The sequence below is a fragment of the Nycticebus coucang genome, chromosome 1 (assembly GCF_027406575.1).
Source record: "Nycticebus coucang isolate mNycCou1 chromosome 1, mNycCou1.pri, whole genome shotgun sequence".
NCBI lineage: Eukaryota > Metazoa > Chordata > Mammalia > Primates > Lorisidae > Nycticebus > Nycticebus coucang.
The window spans coordinates 182,021,541-182,044,158 of record NC_069780.1 but is presented as its reverse complement, the minus strand read 5'-3'; the positions used below and the strand labels follow the sequence as shown (position 1 = coordinate 182,044,158).

Below are 22,618 nucleotides of genomic sequence, written 5' to 3'. Positions count from 1 at the left end.
TGGAAACAATGAAGGAAACTGCTAATAAAGTGGAAAATAACCAAAAGGAAATTCAAAAACAGAATCAAATAAGAGATGAACGATATGAAGAATATAAACAGGATATAGCAGAGCTGAAGGAAATGAAACAGTCAATCAGGGAACTTAAAGATGCAATAGAAAGTATCAGCAACAGCTTAGACCATGCAAAAGAAAGAATTTCAGAGGTAGAAGACAAAGTTTTTGAGATAACTCAGATAGTAAAAGAGGCAGAAAGGAAGAGAGAGAAAGCAGAACGTTCACTGTCAGAATTATGGGACTTTATGAAGCGTTCCAACATACGAGTTATAGGAATTCCAGAAGGGGAAGAAGAATGCCCCAGAGGAATGGAAGCCATACTAGAGAATATTATAAAAGAAAATTTCCCACATATCACCAAAGATTTTGACACACTGCTTTCAGAGAGCTATCAGACCCCAGGTCGCCTCAACTCTAACCGAGCTTCTCCAAGACACATTGTGATGAACCTGTCCAAAGTCAAGACAAAAGAAAAGATTCTGCAAGCTGCCAGGAGTAAGCGCCAGTTGACCTACAGAGGCAAATCCATCAGAGTGACGGCAGACTTCTCTAATGAAACTTTCCAAGCAAGAAGACAATCGTCATCTACCTTTAATCTACTTAAACAGAACAATTTTCAGCCCAGAATTCTGTACCCTGCTAAGCTAAGCTTCAAAATTGATGGAGAAATCAGATCATTTACGGGTATACAAACATTGAGGAAATTCGCCACAACAAGACCAGCTCTACAGGAAATACTTCAACCTGTTCTGCACACTGATGACCACAATGGATCAGCAGCAAAGTAAGAACTCAGAAATTAAAGGACAGAACCTAACCTCCACACTGATGCAAAAGATAAAACTAAGCAATGGACTCTCACAAAATAAGACGAATAGAATACTACCACACTTATCAATTATCTCAATAAATGTTAATGGCTTGAATTCCCATTATTATTCCCATTGAAGAGACATAGATTGGTTGACTGGATTAAAAAACACAAGCCATCCATTTGCTGTCTGCAAGAAACACACCTGGCTTCAAAAGACAAATTAAAGCTCCGAGTCAAGGGTTGGAAGACAATTTTTCAGGCAAATGGAATTCAGAAGAAAAGAGGAGTTGCAATCTTATTTTCAGATACATGTGGATTTAAAGCAACTAAAGTCAAAAAAGACAAAGATGGTCACTTTATATTGGTCAAGGGAAAAATACAACAAGAAGACATTTCAATTCTAAATATCTATGCACCCAATTTAAATGCTCCCAGATTCTTGAAACAGACCTTACTCAGTCTGAGCAATATGATATCTGATAATACCATAATAACAGGGGACCTTAAGAGCTGGACAGATCCTCTAAACAGAAATTAAACAAGGATATAAGAGATTTAAATGAGACCCTAGAACAACTGTGCTTGATAGATGCATATAGAACACTGCATCCCAAAGATAAAGAATAAACATTCTTCTCATCACCCCATGGAACATTCTCCAAAATTGATCATATCCTGGGACACAAAACAAATATCAACAGAATCAAAAGAATTGAAATTTTACCTTGTATCTTCTCAGACCATAAGGCACTAAAGGTGGAACTCAACTTCAACAAAAATGCTCGACCCCACCCAAAGGCATGGAAATTAAACAATCTTCTGTTGAATAACAGATGGGTGCAGGAAGAAATAAAACAGGAAATCATTAACTTCCTTGAACATAACAACAATGAAGACACAAGCTACCAAAACCTGTGGGATACTGCAAAAGCAGTTTTGAGAGGAAAATTCATCGCTTTAGATGCCTACATTCGAAAAACAGAAAGACAGCACATCAACAATCTCACAAGAGATCTTATGGAATTGGAAAAAGAAGAACAATCTAAGCCTAAACTCGGTAGAAGAAAAGAAATATCCAAAATCAAATCAGAGATCAATGAAATTGAAAACAAAAGAATCATTCAGAAAATTAATGAAACAAGGAGTTGGTTTTTTGAAAAAATAAATAAAATAGATAAACCATTGGCCACACTAACGAGGAATAGAGAAGTAAAATCTCTAGTAACCTCAATCAGAAATGATAAAGGGGAAATAACAACTCATCCCACAGAGATACAAGAGATCATCTCTGAATACTACCAGAAACTCTATGCCCAGAAATTTGACAATGTGAAAGAAATGGATCAATATTTGGAATCACACCCTCTCCCTAGACTCAGCCAGGAAGAAATAGAGCTCCTGAACAGACCAATTTCAAGCACTGAGATCAAAGAAACAATAAAAAATCTTCCAACCAAAAAATGCCCTGGTCCAGATGGCTTCACTCCGGAATTCTATCAAACCTTCAAGGAAGAGCTTATTCCTGTACTGCAGAAGTTATTCCAAAAAATTGAGGAAGAAGGAATCTTCCCCAACACATTCTATGAAGCAAACATCACCCTGATACCAAAACCAGGAAAAGACCCAAACAAAAAGGAGAATTTCAGACCAATCTCACTCATGAATATAGACGCAAAAATTCTCAACAAAATCCTAGCCAATAGATTACAGCTTATCATCAAAAAAGTCATTCATCATGATCAAGTAGGCTTCATCCCAGGGATGCAAGGCTGGTTTAACATACGCAAGTCTATAAACGTTATCCACCATATTAACAGAGGCAAAAATAAAGATATCATGATCCTCTCAATAGATGCAGAAAAAGCATTTGATAAAATCCAGCATCCTTTTCTAATTAGAACACTGAAGAGTATAGGGATAGGTGGCACATTTCTAAAACTGATTGAAGCTATCTATGACAAACCCACAGCCAATATTTTACTAAATGGAGTAAAACTGAAAGCTTTTCCTCTTAGAACTGGAACCAGACAAGGTTGTCCTCTGTCACCTTTACTATTCAACGTAGTGCTGGAAGTTCTAGCCAATACAATTAGGCAAGACAAGGAAATAAAGGGAATCCAAATGGGAGCAGAGGAGGTCAAACTCTCCCTCTTTGCTGACGACATGATCTTATACTTAGAGAACCCCAAAGACTCAAACACAAGACTCCTACAAGTCATCAAAAAATACAGTAATGTTTCAGGATATAAAAGCAATGTCCACAAGTCGGTAGCCTTTGTGTGCACCAATAACAGTCAAGATGAGAAGCTAATTAAGGACACAACTCCCTTCACCATAGTCTCAAAGAAAATGAAATACCTAGGAATATACCTAACGAAGGAGGTGAAGGACCTCTATAAAGAAAACTATGAAATCCTCAGAAAGGAAATAGCAGAGGATATTAACAAATGGAAGAACATACCATGCTCATGGATGGGAAGAATCAACATTGTTAAAATGTCTATACTTCCCAAAGCAATCTACCTATTCAATGCCATTCCTATCAAAATACCAACATCGTACTTTCAAGATTTGGAAAAAATGATTCTGCGTTTTGTATGGAACTGGAAAAAACCCCGTATAGCTAAGGCAGTTCTTAGTAATAAAAATAAAGCTGGGGGCATCAGCATACCAGATTTTAGTCTGTACTACAAAGCCATAGTGCTCAAGACAGCATGGTACTGGCACAAAAACAGAGACATAGACACTTGGAATCGAATTGAAAACCAAGAAATGAAACTAACATTTTACAACCACCTAATCTTTGATAAACCAAACAAGAACATACCTTGGGAGAAAGACTCCCTATTCAATAAATGGTGTTGGGAGAACTGGATGTCTACATGTAAAAGACTGAAACTGGACCCACACCTTTCCCCACTCACAAAAATTGATTCAAGATGGATAAAGGACTTAAATTTAAGGCATGAAACAATAAAAATCCTCGGAAAAGACTTCCTGAAGAAGACTGGCATGGCAATTGCAACAACAACAAAAATAAACAAATGGGACTTCATTAAACTGAAAAGCTTCTGTACAGCTAAGGAGACAATAACCAAAGCAAAGAGACAACCTACACAATGGGAAAGGATATTTGCATATTTTCAATCAGACAAAAGCTTGATAACTAGGATCTATAGAGAACTCAAATTAATCCACATGAAAAAAGCCAACAATCCCATATATCAATGGGCAAGAGACATGAATAGAACTTTCTCTGAAGACGACAGACGAATGGCTAACAAACACATGAAAAAATGTTCATCATCTCTATATATTAGAGAAATGCAAATCAAAACAACCCTGAGATATCATCTAACCCCAGTGAGAATGGCCCACATCACAAAATCTCAAAACTGCAGATGCTGGCGTGGATGTGGAGAGAAGGGAACACTTTTACACTGCTGGTGGGACTGCAAACTAGTACAACCTTTCTGGAAGGAAGTATGGAGAAACCTCAAAGCACTCAACCTAGACCTCCCATTTGATCCTGCAATCCCATTACTGGGCATCTACCCAGAAGGAAAAAAATCCTTTTATCATAAGGACACTTATACTAGACTGTTTATTGCAGCTCAATTTACAATCGCCAAAATGTGGCAACAGCCTAAATGCCCACCAACCCAGGAATGGATTAACAAGCTGTGGTATATGTATACCATGGAATACTATTCAGCCATTAAAAACAATGGAGACTTTACATCCTTCGTATTAACCTGGATGGAAGTGGAAGACATTATTCTTAGTAAAGCATCACAAGAATGGAGAAGCATGAATCCTATGTACTCAATTTTGATACGAGGACAATTAATGACAATTATGGTTATGGGGGGGGAAACAGAAAGAGGGAAGGAGGGAGGGAGGTGGGGCCTTGGTGTGTGTCACACTTTATGGGGGCAAGACATGATTGCAAGAGGGACTTTATCTAACAATTGCAATCAGTGTAACCTGGCTTATTGTACCCTCAATGAATCTCCAACAATAAAAAAAAAAAAAAAAAACGTGCACCAAGTTTTACTAATGGCCTAAGTCATTGCTTAAAAGTTTCTGAGCTTTCAGAAAGTTCTTACTCTTCTCAGGATTTTAAATACATGCTCGCATGTTTCCAAAAGAACTTGAATGGACAGCTGGCAATCCAAAAGGACTGTTTACAGATGGGCACACGCTCATTTGTTCCTCCCGATCCCTGTGAGAGGCAGGCAGAGGTCACTGGGGCTGCCCCTGCTGGGAGATGAAGGGACAGACTAAGGGACAGTAAAATGCTGTCCCTGCAGGCATAGAAGTGGTGAGTGAGAGTGAGGATGGGAACTGGACTGGACAGGCCACACTGTGGATTTACAGCAAATGGTCAGCCAGGCTCACTGCCAGAGGCCAATGTTAACCCAGTCCTGTGTGCTCTTCTGGAATCCACCCGTCTCCCTCCACCAACGCTACCCTGGTCTACTCAAGGCCTCCCCTCGCATCACCCAGATTTCCACAGAGCGTTTTCATCCATGATTCCCTTACAGTTTTGCTACCTCCATCCAATCACCAGAAGGCTGATAGAACAGCCCAAGTCCTAAGGGATTATCCTCCTAACAGGTCACTGGAGAGGGGAAGAATGGGGCTGCTTCATCCCACAGAAGATCTTTACTTCCTACTGAGATTTTGCTGTTTGTGCCTAATGGCACTTCTGAACCTACTAAAGACAGAGGTGTAGGTGGCACCTGTGGCTCAAAGGAGTAGGGTGCCAGCCCCATACGCTGGAGGTGGCGTGTTCAAACCCAGCCCCAGCCAAAACTGCAAAAAGAACCCAAAGGTGCAAAATGGAACAGCAATCATAGTAAGAGTTCCCACTATTTCCCAAATTATTTGAAATCTAGTGGTCCCCTCCTACCGCCCCCACTATCCTAAACATCTCAGCTCACTCTTCCCTTCTCACGGATGACTTTGTCACTAAAATGCAGGCTGTGTGTTTAAGAGGTTCACTGAATCATAAGACACGTTCCACATGTGACGTTCAGTACAAATGGCAGTTGGAGAGGGGGTGGGGGAGCCTAGTCACCAACTATTGAGGGAAGGGAAGATGAAGACATCTTCAGATGTGAGACATCCTGAGGGCTATGAGATGACATCTGTTGCAAGCCTGTGTCATTTTGCACTTTATAAAGAGGTAGCACTGCTGCTCCACAAATGGCCATGATCACTCTACGTAGTTGAAAGCCACAGACATACGCAACTCCCCAACACAGAGTGGGCCCAGGTACCGGTTTCCTCATATTGGATTCCAAATTCCAGGAGAATAAACATCCCAGTCATTTTAACGGCTTTTCAAAAATAGAAAGTACATTCTATTTGGAAGCACATAAAAACATTTTCTAGTCAAAAAAGTTCCACATAACTCATCCAAAAATACATTTCCTTGCCCATTTTAATAATTTGGAACAGCTGTGGCACGTATTATTGCTTAAAAATGTCAGGAGAAACTCATTCCATTTCTTCAATCCAAAATTTACCAATTCAAGGTTTTCAAAAGGAGGGATAGTATCTAGTATCTGACTCTATCACCCCCTCCCCAAAAAAAATCAAGCATCATTTGACTTCACTATGTATACTTGTGTGTGTCCCAAAACATCATGGTGTACACTTTAAATACACATAATAAATTTTTTCTTTTTTTTTTTATTAACCAAGTAACATTTATTTATTATTTATTTATTTTGCACAGTGGTTACAGCGCCAGCCACATGCACCGAGGATGGTGGGTTCGAACCCAGCCTGGGCCTGCTAAACAACAATGACAACTGCAACAAAAAAATAGCCAGGCATTGTGGTAGATGCCCATAGTCTCAGCTACTTGGGAGGCTGAGGCAAGAGAATTTCTTAAGCCCAAGAGTTTGAGGTTGCTGTGAGCTGTGATGTCACAGCACTCTACCAAGGGCGACATAGTGAGACTCTGTCTCAACATTTTTTTTTTTTTTTTGCAGTTTTTGGCCGAGGCCAGGTTTGAACCCGTCACCTTATGGGGCCAGCACCTTACTCCTTTGTGCCACAGGTGCCGCCCCAATAAATTTTTTTAAAAAGTCAAGTATAACTAAGAAAACTTAAAATGACCCAGTAGTCTCTGACATAGTCTGACTGTAGATACTACTGACGGGACATCACAATCGCACCAAAAGAATAAGTCACCTAGACGTGGTTTGGTTAAGTCAGAAGACACGACGTTCTTAGCCCTGAAACCACCTTTGCTGGTTCACTCTGGGCCTCAGATTCTGATCAGTAAGTTACAAGGCATCCTCTGTCACCCTGCTGATTACTGATTACTGCAACTGCTACATAAATCAGAAGCATTTACGATTGTTATTGCTGATGAAAATAAAACCACAACTGCTTTTCATCATGTAGTTCTGAAAAGCTGGACTTAGATCAAGTAATCTGAACGCACTGGGGAAAAGTGATTATTTAAAGTCAGTGTCAGGGCAAGCTTTCCTAAAGGGAAAAATTGTTTAGAAGTGGGAATGACATTATCTAGATTTATCTCCCACCGTTCTCCTCTTTCCTTATCTCTCAATCATCTTGGCTGAAGAATGATTTACTTGCTAAATCATTACCTGCAGCTTCAGCTTTAAGTTACAGATCCACATTTATTCAGTGGTCCACTGGACACCTTTCCTTTGAGGGGCCTTAGATGGCTCAGACTCACCCTGCTAAGACTAATCTCCCCCAAACACCTGTCACATCTTGACAAATGGTCTACCCAAATGGATAATCCTCTAGAAATTCAGCCTCCTTTCCCCCTCCCCCAAATTCAATAAAACCCTTAGATTCTACCTCTTACTATGTCACAACTATCCCTAACTAGGAACCTCTCATTTCCCTTCTGGTTTACTGGTCACCTCTCTCCCTGGACCTCATTCCTTCTGCATTCATCTACCACCCTCTGGCTGAGTGAATTTTCCCAGAAGTCATGTATAAATCTGTCCTCTATGGTTTACACCAGCTTGCACAGAGCCCATCCTTCCTGCCCTGTTCTCAACCACTGTGCCAGCCAGCAGCGTGCAACCTTCGTTCCAGTGTCCACAGTGTCCTCCACGGGTATGACACAATGCACCAAGCTACGTATGGCACATCTTTCCATATAATGACCTGCTGCCAGGAAAGTCACCCTCCTTCGAGGCCAGATTCCCCAACAAAAGCTCAAAACTCAGCGCAGCTAATGTCTTGGCTGGAATCATTTTCTGACTCTCTCTTCACTTCCTCCTTCTGATGTTCATTCTTCATGTTTCCAAGTTAAGTATTTTTACCACACTCATTGCTACCCTGAGCTACTTATGGTCAATGGTTTGCTTGCATCTGTATTCACCAATGAAGCATTTTTCAGATATTCAATCTCTTCAATAAACATGACTGTAAACAAGAGAAATTTTGCACCGTTGGGGGCCACAGAGTCTGGTACCCAGGCAAGGCCGAATCAATGTGCCTTGTAACAAAATTGTTTGCTACGGCGCAGTTAAACAGTGAAAAACATCTTAAAACAAGGTTCAAAAAGCCGTTAAGTATTCAAGTTTGCTAGAAAGAAAACCATCACAACAGGTAAGATGTTAGCCAAAGTCAAGCTCTTAGATTTAGAAATGTTGGCCTTTCCAACTAAAATTGCCTCCACGTCGAAAGGAATCTGAACCCAAAGAGAGACAAGAAAGAGGGAAAAAAAAAACATCCACAAGAAACAAAGTTTCTAATTGCCACTCTCCTGTCCTGATGTGGAAGTGGTCGCTCCCCAGCATAAATGTTTGGTAAAGTTTAAAAATACACGTAGTCAGGCAGATGGTTACAATCATCTTTTGGCAACATGAGTCTTGATTTCATATGGAAAAAAAAAATCCCTGAAAAACAAGAAACCCCGACAAATGGCACTGTGTTCAACTGTTCCCGGTACCAGTCACAGGCCAAGACTGTGTTAACCAACCCTCCCGACTCCAGGCCATCCTCTATCCGCGAGAGGCACGCTGCTACTTGACGCTAGCTTTGGAAAGGGATGGAAACGAACCATAAAAAGTCGACTTTGGACTCCACCCAAGGAAATGAAACACAGATTTCGATCCGCAAGTCCCACACCGTAAAATCCACGGCAGGGCCATGCCCAGTGTTAGCCGGCCACGATTTCCTGCAGGAGAACTCCATCCAGCCGCCTGCTAACGTCCATAGGTCTTGAACTGGCCGGTGCCTGCTAACACATCACGCCTGTCAGAAGCGGCCTTCAAAGTTAATTCAGGAACAACATCAAACACATTTGCAGATCCAGGCTGGAATGCCAGTTCACCAAATGAGGATATTTTCAAAACACCTAAAAATACATTAGCTGTGAAGCATCTTAGGTGCTTACGGAAGCACTTATCTTTAGACACAGCCCCACTGCTTAAAACGGACTCCTTTGATTCTCGTCCCTGCATTGTTTGTTCCAAAAAACCAACAAACTAACCAAAGGGCTGGGTGGAACAGAGAGCGGCTTCCTCCGGAGCCGTCCTCAACACCATAATTGCAGGCGAGCCCTGAGCTTCCCAGCGGCTCTCCCATGATGTGGTTTGGAGCTGTGCCTCTGAGCCTGGCACAGGAGTCTCCTCCCTGCCACTGACCCACAGATCAGCCATGCTGGTCAGGGAGGGAACGTGCTTCTCTCTCCCATTCTGCAGAAAACAAAGCGGCCACACCTCAGGGCTTGGCGGTCGCTTCGGCCTGGACGGGAGTTTAACCTGCAATACAAGAGAACCCTTAGCTGCTCCTGTCAACACTGTGTTTAGATGCTGGGTACCTAACAATTTGAGATGGTCAGGACTCCACAGGACACAGGAAGGCAGAGACCCAAAACACCCTCGTCTGTCTCAGTTTCCTTAAGGAGCTAGCAGGCTTGTAAGAACTGTGTTTTCACGGCCCCTGGGGTTGATGAGGCCTGGAGTGAGCAGGGCCAAGTTTCTTTTTTTTTTTTTGGACAAGCTTTTTTTTTTATTGTTGGGGATTCATTGAGGGTACAATAACCAGTTACACTGATTGCAATTGTTAGGTAAAGTCCCTCTTGCAATCATGTCTTGCCCCCATAAAGTGTGACACACACTAAGGCCCCACCCTCCAGGGCCAAGTTTCTTACCTCCCTCATCATCCCAGCCTGCTCCCTCCCTGGCTCTCATCTCTACCTCATCCCTTCCCCTGGGAATTACTGTGACATCCTCCCAGCTCGGCTCTTTCTAGTCTCACCTCCTATCACTTCCCTCTCAACTCTTCAGAAGTTCTTCTCAGGGAAATTCTCCCTTCCGAAAACTGTAACAGAGACAGCGGGATCTCTATACCACCAAGACAGACCATCGACCCCACCACCCCGTTTTAACAAGAGTCGGGAATGTTGTGGGGCCTAATGCAACTGCATCTAATGCAATTAATTTCTCAAGAGTTAGGAATGTTGGGGGTCCCCCCACACAAACCCTTTCCCCCTCCCCTATTCTGCTCCTAAAACAAAGACACAAAGGGTCTGGCTAGCCCCACCCCCCAGAAGTTCTCAGCCAAAAGACTCTTACCTGGCCAGCAACCTGTGGAGTGTGCCCACTCACCAGGGCCCCATATAAAAGTGGTCTCTAACTGCCCCCGGGCACAGACGCCATCTTTGCACTGCCCAGACAGGTCACCCTCCCCTTCCAATAGCCCCGGCCCGAACATCTCTTTGGCCTCATCTATACCTTTCACTATTTACACCCAAACTTTCCAGATTAGCTTTAAGTAAGGGAGGGTTTCTCCAGCTTGGTGCTTCTGGCACCTTGGACTGGACCATTCTCTGCTGTGGGGTGTCCATGTGCTATGGGATGTTTAGCAGCACCCCTGACCTCTATTCACCAGAGGCCATCGGTGTCTCCTGACCCTAGCTATGACAACCGAAAACATCCTCAGATAATGACAAATGCCACCCAGGGGCAGCATCATTCTATTAATAGTAGAGAACCAAAGCTTGAGCTTGGGCTGGAGGATCATGGGCTCAGCCCAGTTCACAGCAACCTCAAACTCCTGGGCTCACCCTCCTGAGTAGCTGGGACTACAGGTACCCGCCACAATGCCTGGATAATTTTTCTATTGTTAGTAGAGACAGGGTCTCACTCTTGCTCAGGCTTGTCTCAAACTCCTGAGCTCAAGCAATCCACGTGCCTCAGCCTCTCAGAGTGCTAGGATTACAGGCATGAGCCACTGCACCCAGCCAGGGAACCAAAGTATCTAATCCCACCCTGCCTGCCCATCAAATTTCTCAAGGTTCCCCAACAGACATCCAATTCCACAAGCAAAGGAAACCTTCCGATGTGGCAGGACCATCACACCAAACTCAGCTCACATCTCCGTCTCCGTGGGTGGTGTCCTCGCCTAACCACTTCTCACCTGTGCTTTGCAGTGTCATTACTGTCACCCCCGCCACAGGCTATCTCCCCGCACCACAAACACGCACCCTGCCCCTCCCTCCTTGAGTCTTCAGGAACTTACAGGTGTGTTTGCTTGTCCTTACCAGGTCTTATCAGGGGGTGGGAAGAGACAGAGGAGGCTGGGCCCCTCATCAGACCCTCTCCAAAAAGAGGGGGCAATCAGGAGAACCAACCTCTCCATGGCAAGAGGCCTACAGCCACGGGGTTCAGAGTGAAAGCCTGGGGTCAGGAGCTGGAGTGTGGGCCCCGGCGTAGTCAAAAAGTCCCCAGAAGGTATGAAAGGTGGACCAAGAGAAGCCTCAAGTGAGACGAGCCTGGAGATCCAGGCAGAGAATCCCGCCACAGGGCACAGGCAGTGTGGGCAGAGTGGGGTTGCTCTAGCCTCCGAGTGGGATCTATGCAGGATCACAGGACCTCAGACACTGACATCAAAATCTGTGTGGCTTCTGTCCCTTCCACAGCAAGCCTGAGGCAGGGTGTATCCATAGGCACAGCTAAGGGGTCCAGCTGTAAAGCTTCAGGGCTTCACAGAGGGGGGCAAACTGTGTCATCATCATACAACGTGGCACCCAAGGGGAGACTTTCCTCAATTGTTCAAGGCTGTGTGCAGTGAGCTGGCCTTGGTGTTATCTTCCCACTAGGTTGCGAGCTTTGAAGCTAGAGATGATGTTGTTAACCTCTTCTGAATCCCCCTTAATGCAGCATCAAGTTCAAGGCAGGTGCTTTCTAGGCAAACACTTGTTGGTGTGAGACAAGTAAGATCCAGAGAAAGGTGCATAGAGAAAGAGTAAAGTTTCTGGAGCCTCTTCTTATTTTATTTTAAAACCTCCCATCAGGTAGAGGGGTTATGACAGCTGACCTTTTAAAACCATAAATTGTAAAAAGTGATGTTCAGAAAGATTAAATTATTAATATAGCACCAAAGGGTAGATAAGTGGAGAAAATGGGTAGTTTAACTCTGACTTGTTTATTCTGAGTGCTTTCACCTTTTTCTCACTTTCCAGCCCATTTCAATAGAGGATTCCAAAAGCCAGGGGGGAAAATATTTTACTAGGTCCTAATAAAGTCCCTTGACAAAAGAGGTCCCCAGAAAGAAAAAGTTAATGTTCCTGAATAGCAGAGGACAGGCGACCTCTTGCTACCTGGATATGGAGTCAATGCACCAGCAACTGTGTAAATGGCCAACTCGATACGAAAAGTCAGCACATAATGGACAATCCAGACACCAGCGGGGGTGGGGGGATGGGAGTGCCATGTGAGTCCCTATTCACTGGATACTGGCCCCTCTGCAAATATATCCACACGCACCCCAGAACCTGTGAATAGCTCATGGTCCATGGCCAAAGGACTTGGCAGATGTGATAAAGTCATGAACCCTGAGTTGGGGGTTACCCAGAGTGACCTGGGAAGATTATGCAGGCAGGCCCCTTCTAATCACGCCCTTCTAATCACGTAAGTCCTTAAAAGCTGACGACCTTTCTTTCTTGGCTACAGACAGAGAGCAGGAAAGAGAAGGGAAGAGGAGAAAAGATTTAAGCCTCCGAGACTCGGGCCTCGATCAATAGTTACTATCCATGAAGATGAAAGAAAGGGACCAGAGAATGCAGGTAGCCTGTGGATCAGTATGCCAAGAAAAGGGTTGGAGATCATTAATTTAATTATTTTCAAAAGAAGGGGCACAGTAAATATATTCTTTTTTATCAACATAATCTAAGTGTGCCAAGGAAGTTAACTATAGGTTCAAGTCTGCCCTGAGATAAAGGTTGAAAACACTGAGACGCTGGGAATAGGCCTCAGAAGACAGCAAGACAACAAAGACCTCAGTCCTACAACCATGAGTTACTGAATTCACCCGATAGCCAGAATGAGCAGGAAACTGATCTCCCCCCTCCCAGAACCTCTAGAAAAGGACGCAGCCCTACCAACGCCTTAACTGTAGCCTGGTGAGATCCCTGTTGGACTTCTGACCTACGTAAGTGTAAGAGAATAAATTTGTTGCTTTAATCCGTATATACATGGTAATTTGTTATGCCAGCAACAAAAAAGTAATACAACATCTCTGGTACAAGGCAGTTCATTTTTTTTTTCTCCCTGTTGTAAAGACACAGACAAGCATGAGCCAGGATAGTCTCTGCACATACACAAACACACAGGACTTAAGTCTTTTCTTTAAAGATAGCAGGGTATTGAGTTTGGAAACACAGGTTGAGTATTTCTTTTTTTTTTTCGATTGTTGCAATTTGGCCGGGGCAGGTTCAAATCCACCACCCTCGGTATATGAGGCTGGCGCCCTACTCGCTGAGCCACAGGCACCACCCAGGTTGAGTATTTCTTACCTAAAATGTTGGGAACCAGAAGTATTACGGGTTTCAAATTTGGGGGCTTGCTGGAATATTTCCACTATACTGACGAGTGGGGCATCCTAAAACCTGAAATATCCCAGCAAGCATTTCCTTTCAGCGTCATGTTGGTGCTCAAAATGGTTTGGATTTTGGAGCAGTTCAGATTTCAAACTTTTGAATTAGGGATACCCATCCTGTACTCACTTACAAGAGACAAATACCAATAAATGTTTTTAAAATCCAGCTTCACATTTTATCATCAACTACAAAAGGCTATCTGTAACATGAAAGGCACGTATTTTACAAATATTTATTGCGCAACTACCAGGCGCCTGGCAATGTCCTTGGCTCGAAGAAGACAAAATAAGTCCTTGACAAACCTAGGAAGGAAACTGCTATGTAAACAAATGGCTACATGATACTGCTAAGGGCTTCAAAATAAAAACACACACAAAGCAGAGGTAACACAGATACCTGTACAGCGGGTGTTCTACAGGAAGAAGATAGCTCACTGGTCACGTACAACATTTTTGAGATGGAAACAAAGGAATAAATAATGCACATTCTGCCAGCACATGCAAAACACAGAATTCAGAGACCCTTTTACATAAACATGTATAAACATTACCTTTTCTGAACATATGGAAAGTATTTTAATCTAAAGACTCAGGGTAAGCAAGCACAGCATTACAACACGATTGAATTTCTCTCAACAGAGTTGTCTGAAAACATTTGGCAAGCATTTTCTGGCAAAAAAAAAAAAATGACACTTTCACAATGTAAAACAAAAAATAGGCAATTGTTTCTCTTTTTTAAGCTGAGGAAAATTAAGCATCCAACCCACAAATGTCTAATTCCTCCTTTTCCTAGCTCTTCTTTCGCAGTCTAAGGGAGATAAATTAGGCCCTGACACTAAGCATGCCTTGAGTTTCAGCACCTACTATTCACTACCTTAGCCGATACGATTATTAATCATGATCACAAACATACTGACAACACTAAATGTAACTCCCTGAGAATAAAAATTATTAAAAGATCAAGGGTTCTTAAAGTACAGGAGAACCACCATAGTTGACTGCCTTCCATTCTGAGTACCTACTAAACTTGACCTAATTTTCATAGACTTGCCACGCACCACATGTATTCATCTGGGCAGTAGGCCTAGTTTCTTATGTTGACCACCTCTGTCTGTTAGGCAGTTCATTACAGTCCCTAGGATCATCAACTTACAGAGCTTCTACCTACTATAATTTTAGATTTTTAAGAAAACTATGAATTTGAACTTGACAAGAAAAGTAAACAGGTACAAACAGTTTTTCCAGTTTACAATAAAGACTTGCAAACAGGCAGAGAAAAAAAAGCACTGAAATTTGCTAGTCAATCAATCCTGACAGACAATATAATATCTGTACTTTAGTGTCACATAAGTTATTATAGAAACGATTTTAAAATATTACTTTATAATACACATACAGTTACATTTCATGAAAATTGAGAGAAAATATGCAGGACTACTTTTTAGGGATCTTTCCCCATCCAACCTAGCAAACCAGAAATCTCGTACAAGAAAAATAAATCCCTTGAATGTAAATATCTCCTAGAGTGGGCTCCAGACCCAGAAATATCAGTGAAAATCCATAAAGAGAGAAAAAACAAGGAAAAATAAAAGAGGTAAGCTCAGGCACTTGTGTCAGCAAGTCAACATTTCCCTCCAGCCTTTAACTGAGGACGTCAACTCCACTTGGCTTCCCTGCGTCACACAGCACTTAAAAATGCGACACAACGCAGTGTGTTCACGAGAAACGTCAAACTACCTCAGGTGCACAAGGCCCTTCACCAGAAAATAAATCCCCTGTAATAAAACTGAGGCAATAAACACCGGGAGAACATGAGTTATTGAATGAAGTTCCTAATTTGAATGCACAGTATTATTTAGAATAACCAGAAGTTTTTAAAAGGCAGGAAATACTCTTTGAAACCAAAAACATGCATTCCCTCAAAGGTGAGGGATTATCTTAGAAGGCATTACAAGGGGAACTTACATAGATTTGATTTCTCTTATATCGCTGGAACAGGTTGTACATGATGGAGCCCCCGTGCAGCTCTGTCAAGGAGGCCATGTTGTCCACGCCCTCCTCATCTGTGGGGTGCAGGGCAGTGACCTTCTGGTGGGTAATTGTGCTCTGCTTGTAAGTGAATACCTGAGGGACAGAAATGAACTCAATTATTTAGCAGTTAAGTGATTTCCACAGAAATTTCCCAAACTGACAATACAATCTCAGTATAATTTCAAAAAAGATCCTGAATTGGGCAATAAAAAAATATACTGCAAAGAACTTTTTCATTTTCTTTATATCACTCACATCTTTCTAAAAGAAGTAATTATTTTGATGATAATTAGATGTTCCTAAAAGACTTTAGCTCAAATACTAACCATCCTTCGAGAATCACAGAAATTATAATAGTTCACTTCTCTGATTATTTCTCCAATTGATAGAAATCATTAACATTTAGGAAAATGGCTAAATTTTTAGAAAGTAATTTGGTTTCCCTCTATAATATTTCATATTGGATCATCTGATAATTATAAAGTCACATGGCAAAGTTCTTCAATTTAAATATTAAGTAATCTAAGAATATTAAGTAGTTTATTGCATAAATTCATATTTATGACATAAGCAGTCCATATGCCTATTCAAAGACATCATCCCAGGAATGTTTAGAAAATATCCTTGAACAAAATTCCCTCTCAACTGTGATATGTAGCATTGGAGTGATTTTTAGGCGAAACAAATCTTCTCTTGGATTTAAAATAAAATTAGTTTCTTTGTTTGTTTGACAACCTATCTTCCTTAAATTTCAGCCATCACCAATGACTGCTCTGCACCCATGCCGTCCCATATACAGAAAGTGACACGGACAGTGCAGGCTTGATGACTGAATTTAAAACGCATTTGTTGTGAGTGATTTGGTACCACGTTAACCATATCAAGTTAAGCTCCATCGGCTTGCCCAGCTTTACATACAAACTTGTGTAGTAACAACATCATTTCATTATGGAGTTCCACTTCATATTTACAAGATGATAATTTTATAAATCATTTGGATTAAAATTATCCTTTGAAATGAAAATGTCAAGAGGCTTTTTTTAAAAAAACAAAGATGTAAATAACACGAAAGACACTCTACCTTCACACACAGAGACACACAAACACACAGACACGCACACATGGGAAGCTTCTGGAATCACAGATGCAGCACTTTTTGCTTGGAGGTTCTATTTTTAAATGGCCCAGCTGCCTACATGGCAACAAATGGTATGTTATTGCAAAGGAGAATGACACCCCAAGGGATGCAAAAGTACCACTCCCATGGTTTTCATAAGTCATGACAAATGGTATGTCTTACTTTTCTAGAGAAAAATTAAAACTTAAGCCAGCAGTGACATTTCTGCCATATAAACCACAAGAGTTGGTCAAAACAGTCCTGAGACACTGCCCAAGGCCAGGGCAGGGACACACACATCTCCTCTGCAGAACAACCACTGTCCCCAGCTGCTTCCTGGGCTCAAACACCCTCCAGGAGAGAAGACAGCCACAGTGGTCCCACCTCCTAGCAAAGAGGCCAACAGCCCGCAAGGCCCACGGTGTGCAGGTTGAGGGGGCCTCAGCCCCAGATTAGCTAAGTGTTAAAAGGAACAGGTCTGTTTGTTTCTTCATTCTTGAATGTCCTCTGCCTTCTTCTTTAAGTCATCAACACAAGGAGAGAAAATTAAACAGAAACTTAGGTCAAGAGGAAAAGGAACCTGGGGGCAGCCTAGAAATTCCCAGAAGCTGAAAAGCCCAACCCCTCTGCCCTTCCCCAGACAGCCACATTCCTGTGGTGCCAGTCCCAATACAACTGGGTGGGGTGCTTGTATCTGATGCGAAAGGGCTAATGGGAGCAGGCCAGAGGTTGACCGTGCCTGGCCTGGCTACCTGCTGGGCAGTGGGGGAGCTGTGGAAGGGCCCGTGTGGCATCTGACTCCGGCATGCACCCTGGGAGGTCTCGTCTCACCCTCAAAGCTCCCATAAACACGACTCATGTTCACCTCCAAAATGTTCTTCCAGGTAAGACAGGGCACTGAAGGCAGCTCAACTGTCACCTTCCCAAGGAGAACAAATAACTTTTCCTACCACTGTCAGTCCCTCTGGGTATATGGAGAAATCAAACCTTGAAGACAGAAGTAATTTAGAATATTTACACTATCTGTCCAATGATTCTGCTTTCAGAAATAATCACACCCTTGTAATACTTAAGACACGTGTATGACTTAATATTTATGTCATATGTAAACATTCCCTTGTCCTTCTAATGTACTTGGAATAGCAAATCAATGCAGAAGGCCCAGTAAAGAGCTCAGAGCTGGGCGTACAGTCTCCGAAAAATATGGTTGGAACCAGTAAACGGAGGTCCCCACCTGGGTACATCTGACTGCCTGTCCTCATATTTTCAGGAGCTCATTGTGTATAAAATGTGGGCGCTCACCCATTCCAGGAGTAGGAAATCAAGAGAACTTGACCCATTCTCTCTCATGACCTCAGGGAGACAGAATCATGGCAGGAGGTAACAGTTCCACCAACAAAACAGGAGGCTACGTAACAGCATGTCAAGATACACAGTGGATCGCAGCTGCTCAGAACCGTGATTATTTCAAAGGAAAGGACGGGAATAGTACAGAAAAATAGTGGAGCCCATCCAGAGATGGGCGCGAATATGTAAAGATCTTAGAATAGTGTCTGGCATTCAGAAGGTGCTACAAAAGTGCCTGATAAATCTTACAATTTAGAAAATCCACTTATTCAAGCAAATATTTATTGTACTGGTGTGTCCTAGGCATGGGGGACAGAGCTTATGTTTCCATTCAGGAGAAAAAAGTGAAAAGCAAATATACAAATAAATGTACAGTATTACAGGTGGTGATGAAAGTCCATGAAACATCTAACGAGGGTAAGAGAGGACCAAGGATTACTGAGGGGGATGTTTTTGTACCAGGTATTTGGGGACAGCCTCACTGACAGGGTGACATCAAAAGAGAAACCCTAACGAGGTGAGGGACAGAACCAGCCCCCTGCATTCCAGTGTCTGGATGCATTATTGGTTGAATGAACACCTGATTTAATTTGGAATGATTTCAAAGGGTTAGTAAGATCCACAACCTTATTCAAGAATGTTTAAAGAGGGCCTCTTACACTATCAAAAGTCATTTCTATGTGCAAAAGTCAACAGGGCTTTTGCTGTGCGGGGTAAGTTTAAAGAATAGAATTCTTTCAACAGACTTTTCCTGGAAGAAACGAAAGCCACGATACTAAAATGAGATGTCTTTCTAAAAACCCCACTCAAAAGAAAAACCGGATTCACTTCAATGGAGCACACACAGGACAAAGGAAGTAAGGTGAAGAAATGGGCAAAATATGGACGATTAACACGCAGGAAATCCACTTAGAGAAAATGAGGCCTCAGAACAAATAGCTCCTGTTGTAGAGATACAATCCACTGGTCCAGGGTGGACTGGATTAGCCTGGGGGCAGAACAAAGGCAACCAATCAACACCACGGAAAAAATAACTGAAAGGCATGACCAACCGGGGTCCACTTCCTTATGAAAAATGGAAAGATATGGAATCAATTAAGTAGATGGCCAAGCCATCTCCAATCCATTTTTATTTTACTTACTTATTTTTGAGACAGGGTCTTTCTCTGTCACCCAGGCTAGAGTGCAGTGGTTACCATAGCTCACTGCAGCCTCGAATGCCTGAACACAAGTGAACTTCCTGACCCAGCCTCCTGAGTAGCTGGAATCACAGGCATGCACCACCCTGCCTGGATGATTTTTCTATTTTTCTTGGTGATGCGGTTTTGCTATGTTGCTCAGGCTGGTCTCAAACTCCCGGCCTCAAGCTATCCTCCCACCTGGGCCTCCCAAAGTGCCAGGATTGTAGGCATGCACCACGGCATCCCCTTTCATTTCTAACCCTAGGATAGTATTACGTACCTATGTTGCAAGGAAACCCTTCCCATGGTTAGGAGATAGTATAGAGTGATATGTACAGATTCCTTTAAGCCTAACTATGAGAAATACAAATAAAAATAACCCTAATATGATCAATGGAGGAGATAGAGAATCCTTAGTCAGGGCACCTTCGTCTCATATTACCATGACCCTGGACTTTCTTCCAGAGCAACAGTTTTCAATTTTGCTCCTCAAGGGTCATTGGCAATGTCTGCAGACATTTTGGTTGTCCAACTTGGGGAAGAAAGGAGGGTGCTACTGGCATTAATTGGGGAGAGGCCAGGAATGCCGCCAAACACCAGCCCAAAATGGCAACAGCAACAAGTTGAGACGTCTTGTCTAGAAATGCCCGGACCTGCCAAACAAGCAAACATTCCGTCCAGGTAGGTATCAGAAAAAACGTTGATGGGCCAGTGCCTATAAGCAAAACGTTACATAAAACATAAAAGCACAAGCACATCTTTTAAAAACAATTGAAGAAATGAAAACAGTGAGAGGAAAATAAAAATTACCAAGATAATAATATATAACTTTGTTTTTCATTCTTACTTGACCCAAGTTAAGAGGGGTGATAACGATGATGATGTCCAGGCAATGGGCAATGTTTAGGCTTTGATAGTGTTTTCTGCTTGTACCACATTAGCCTCAAGGAGTGTGGTGCACGCTATTTCTGCTTCTGGGAATGCTCCCATGCTCCTTTCTGGCCCCAGCTTCTTATTCCCTTCTCTGAATCAGAGCTACTGTCTTCTGGAAACTCTTTGAGATTTCAGCCCAAATGTTATCCTCTCAGAAGACGTAAGTGTTCTTGCCCAGAGGACCCAGTTATTAATGACAGTTTGTAATCACTTCCCCATTATCTTGTTTTAAAACCATTGCATTGCCGGGCACGGTGGCTCACGCCTGTAATCCTAGCACTCCCGGAAGCCAAGGCGGTGGATTGCCAGAGCTCACAGGTTGGAGACCAGGCTGAGCCAGAGTGAGACCTTATCTCTAAAAATAGCCGGCATTAGCTTGGTACCCATGCTCAGTGGTTAGGATGCCGGTCACATACACCGAGGTAGGTGGTTTTGAACCCAGCCCAGGCCTGCTGAACAACAATGACAACTGCAATAAAACAATAGCTGGGCATTGTGATGGGCACCTGCAGTTCCCAGCTACTTGGGAGGGTGAGGCAAGAGAATCGCTTAAGCCCAAGAGTTTGAGGTTGCTGTGAGCTGTGACGCCACAGCACACTACTGAGGGTGACATAGTGAGACTCTGCCTCAAAAAAAAGCTGGGCATTGTGGCAGGCACCTGTAGTCCCAGACAATTGGGAGGCTGAGGCAAGAGAATCACTTGAGCCCAAGAGTTGGAGGTTGCTCTGAGCTATGACACCATGGCATTCTATGGAGGGCAACAAAGTGAGATTCTGTCTCCAAAAATAAAATAAAATAAAATAAAACCATTGCATCTTCCCCCTGGAGCCTCAAGGTCCAGTTCTTTCAAACTCTTCTGACCACATCCCAAGCTAAGAAATACGTTTTCATTATAAAATACTGCACCTTCATAAAAGTTTCCTAACACTTCCCATTACAAGGCTCAATGCACCCCATATGCTGGCTGTGACCCTCTCAATTCATTTCACACCTCACTATGCTATGGGCAGCAACCCCATGCCCACCTTGTCTTCCAGGGCCCAAACCTGGCCTATATACATACTAAATACCTGCTGGATAAATGGTGCTGGCCTGCAACATGGTTAGTGTATCATACGGGGAGGCAGAGGGAGTAAGGGGCGAACACGGCCTAGGATCACAGCCAGCTGGATCAATTTCTTCTTCCTATAGATCTACGCCGTCTATAACGTAGCAACGGTGGCACTAGTTTTCCCCATCTGTAAAATAAGGATCACAATCAGATATAACTCGTAGAATTATTGTGAAAACTTAAAGAAAATAATGTAGTAAAGTCAGCCGCTGGACTCCAATGAGAACATACTAAAAGGTAGCTATTAGTATGGGGAGGGCATAAAGCAAGGAATAACACAGAACATTCCATAAGGAAATAATCCAAGGTCTCCGGGAGGAAGGTGACATCGCTATGGGGAAGAGGTAAGAGAAGAGAGGGGTGTTCAGGTTGACAATTTTTATGACAATCTTGCCCTACATGCTATCTAATGAAAGTCTATTTGACGTAACATTTTCTTCCCTGATTTTAATCACTTTACACAAATGTGGCTGGCCTAGTTTAGATTTTCCTGGGAATTCTACACTGTTTCTGAGGATGCCTCTCTTACCTGTTTTCTTTCTTCCTTTCATTTATAGACTTGTTCATTTGTGCATTAAAATAATGATCAGTGACAAAGGTTAAGACATTTGCCTCCTGACACGGGGCTGAAACAAGTGATCATGGAAACAAAATGAGTTCCCTTACGCAAAGTTTCTCTGACTCTGAGCTCTCAGTGGCTGCCGTGCATCTCAGGCGCCATGATCGCTCTCTCCAGGGTAATTCACACTTTTTTTATGTTCCTTTGCAACCAAGAAGAGCCTCAGAAGACTGCGATGCACGTAACTACAAATCTATCTCGTCCTGTTGTTGTTTTTGCTGCTGCCTCATGAGACTTGGGAAAGTATTTGGGACATGAAAATGTGAAGTCCAGTAGGAAGTTCCATTGGAATCTAATAAAAAACTAGCACACACGTGTCTCCTCTCGCAGTGTGCGTGGAGACAAGGCAACAGCACCTAGCTTTCAGCTCACAGTTGTCAGAGATTTAGCACTCTAATTACTATGGCACAGGGGATTAAAAGTATCTTTATACAAATAAATATTTAGTTACTAACACCTCCCCCGGGCAACTTTGTTAGATAACCAACTATTAAACATAGATAAACTGAAGATTCTTAAT

General features: G+C 42.7%; 1 protein-coding gene across 1 annotated transcript in view; it reads right to left on the bottom strand.

The window, feature by feature from the left end:
• The window catches only part of MYO10 (myosin X), a 225,647-nt gene that overhangs the window by 118,098 nt on the left and 84,931 nt on the right, over positions 1–22,618 (bottom strand). The window contains exon 3 of the mRNA XM_053592862.1: positions 15,725–15,883. Within this exon, the coding sequence (XP_053448837.1) occupies positions 15,725–15,883 (159 nt within the window). The remainder of the gene's footprint in view (positions 1–15,724; positions 15,884–22,618) is intronic.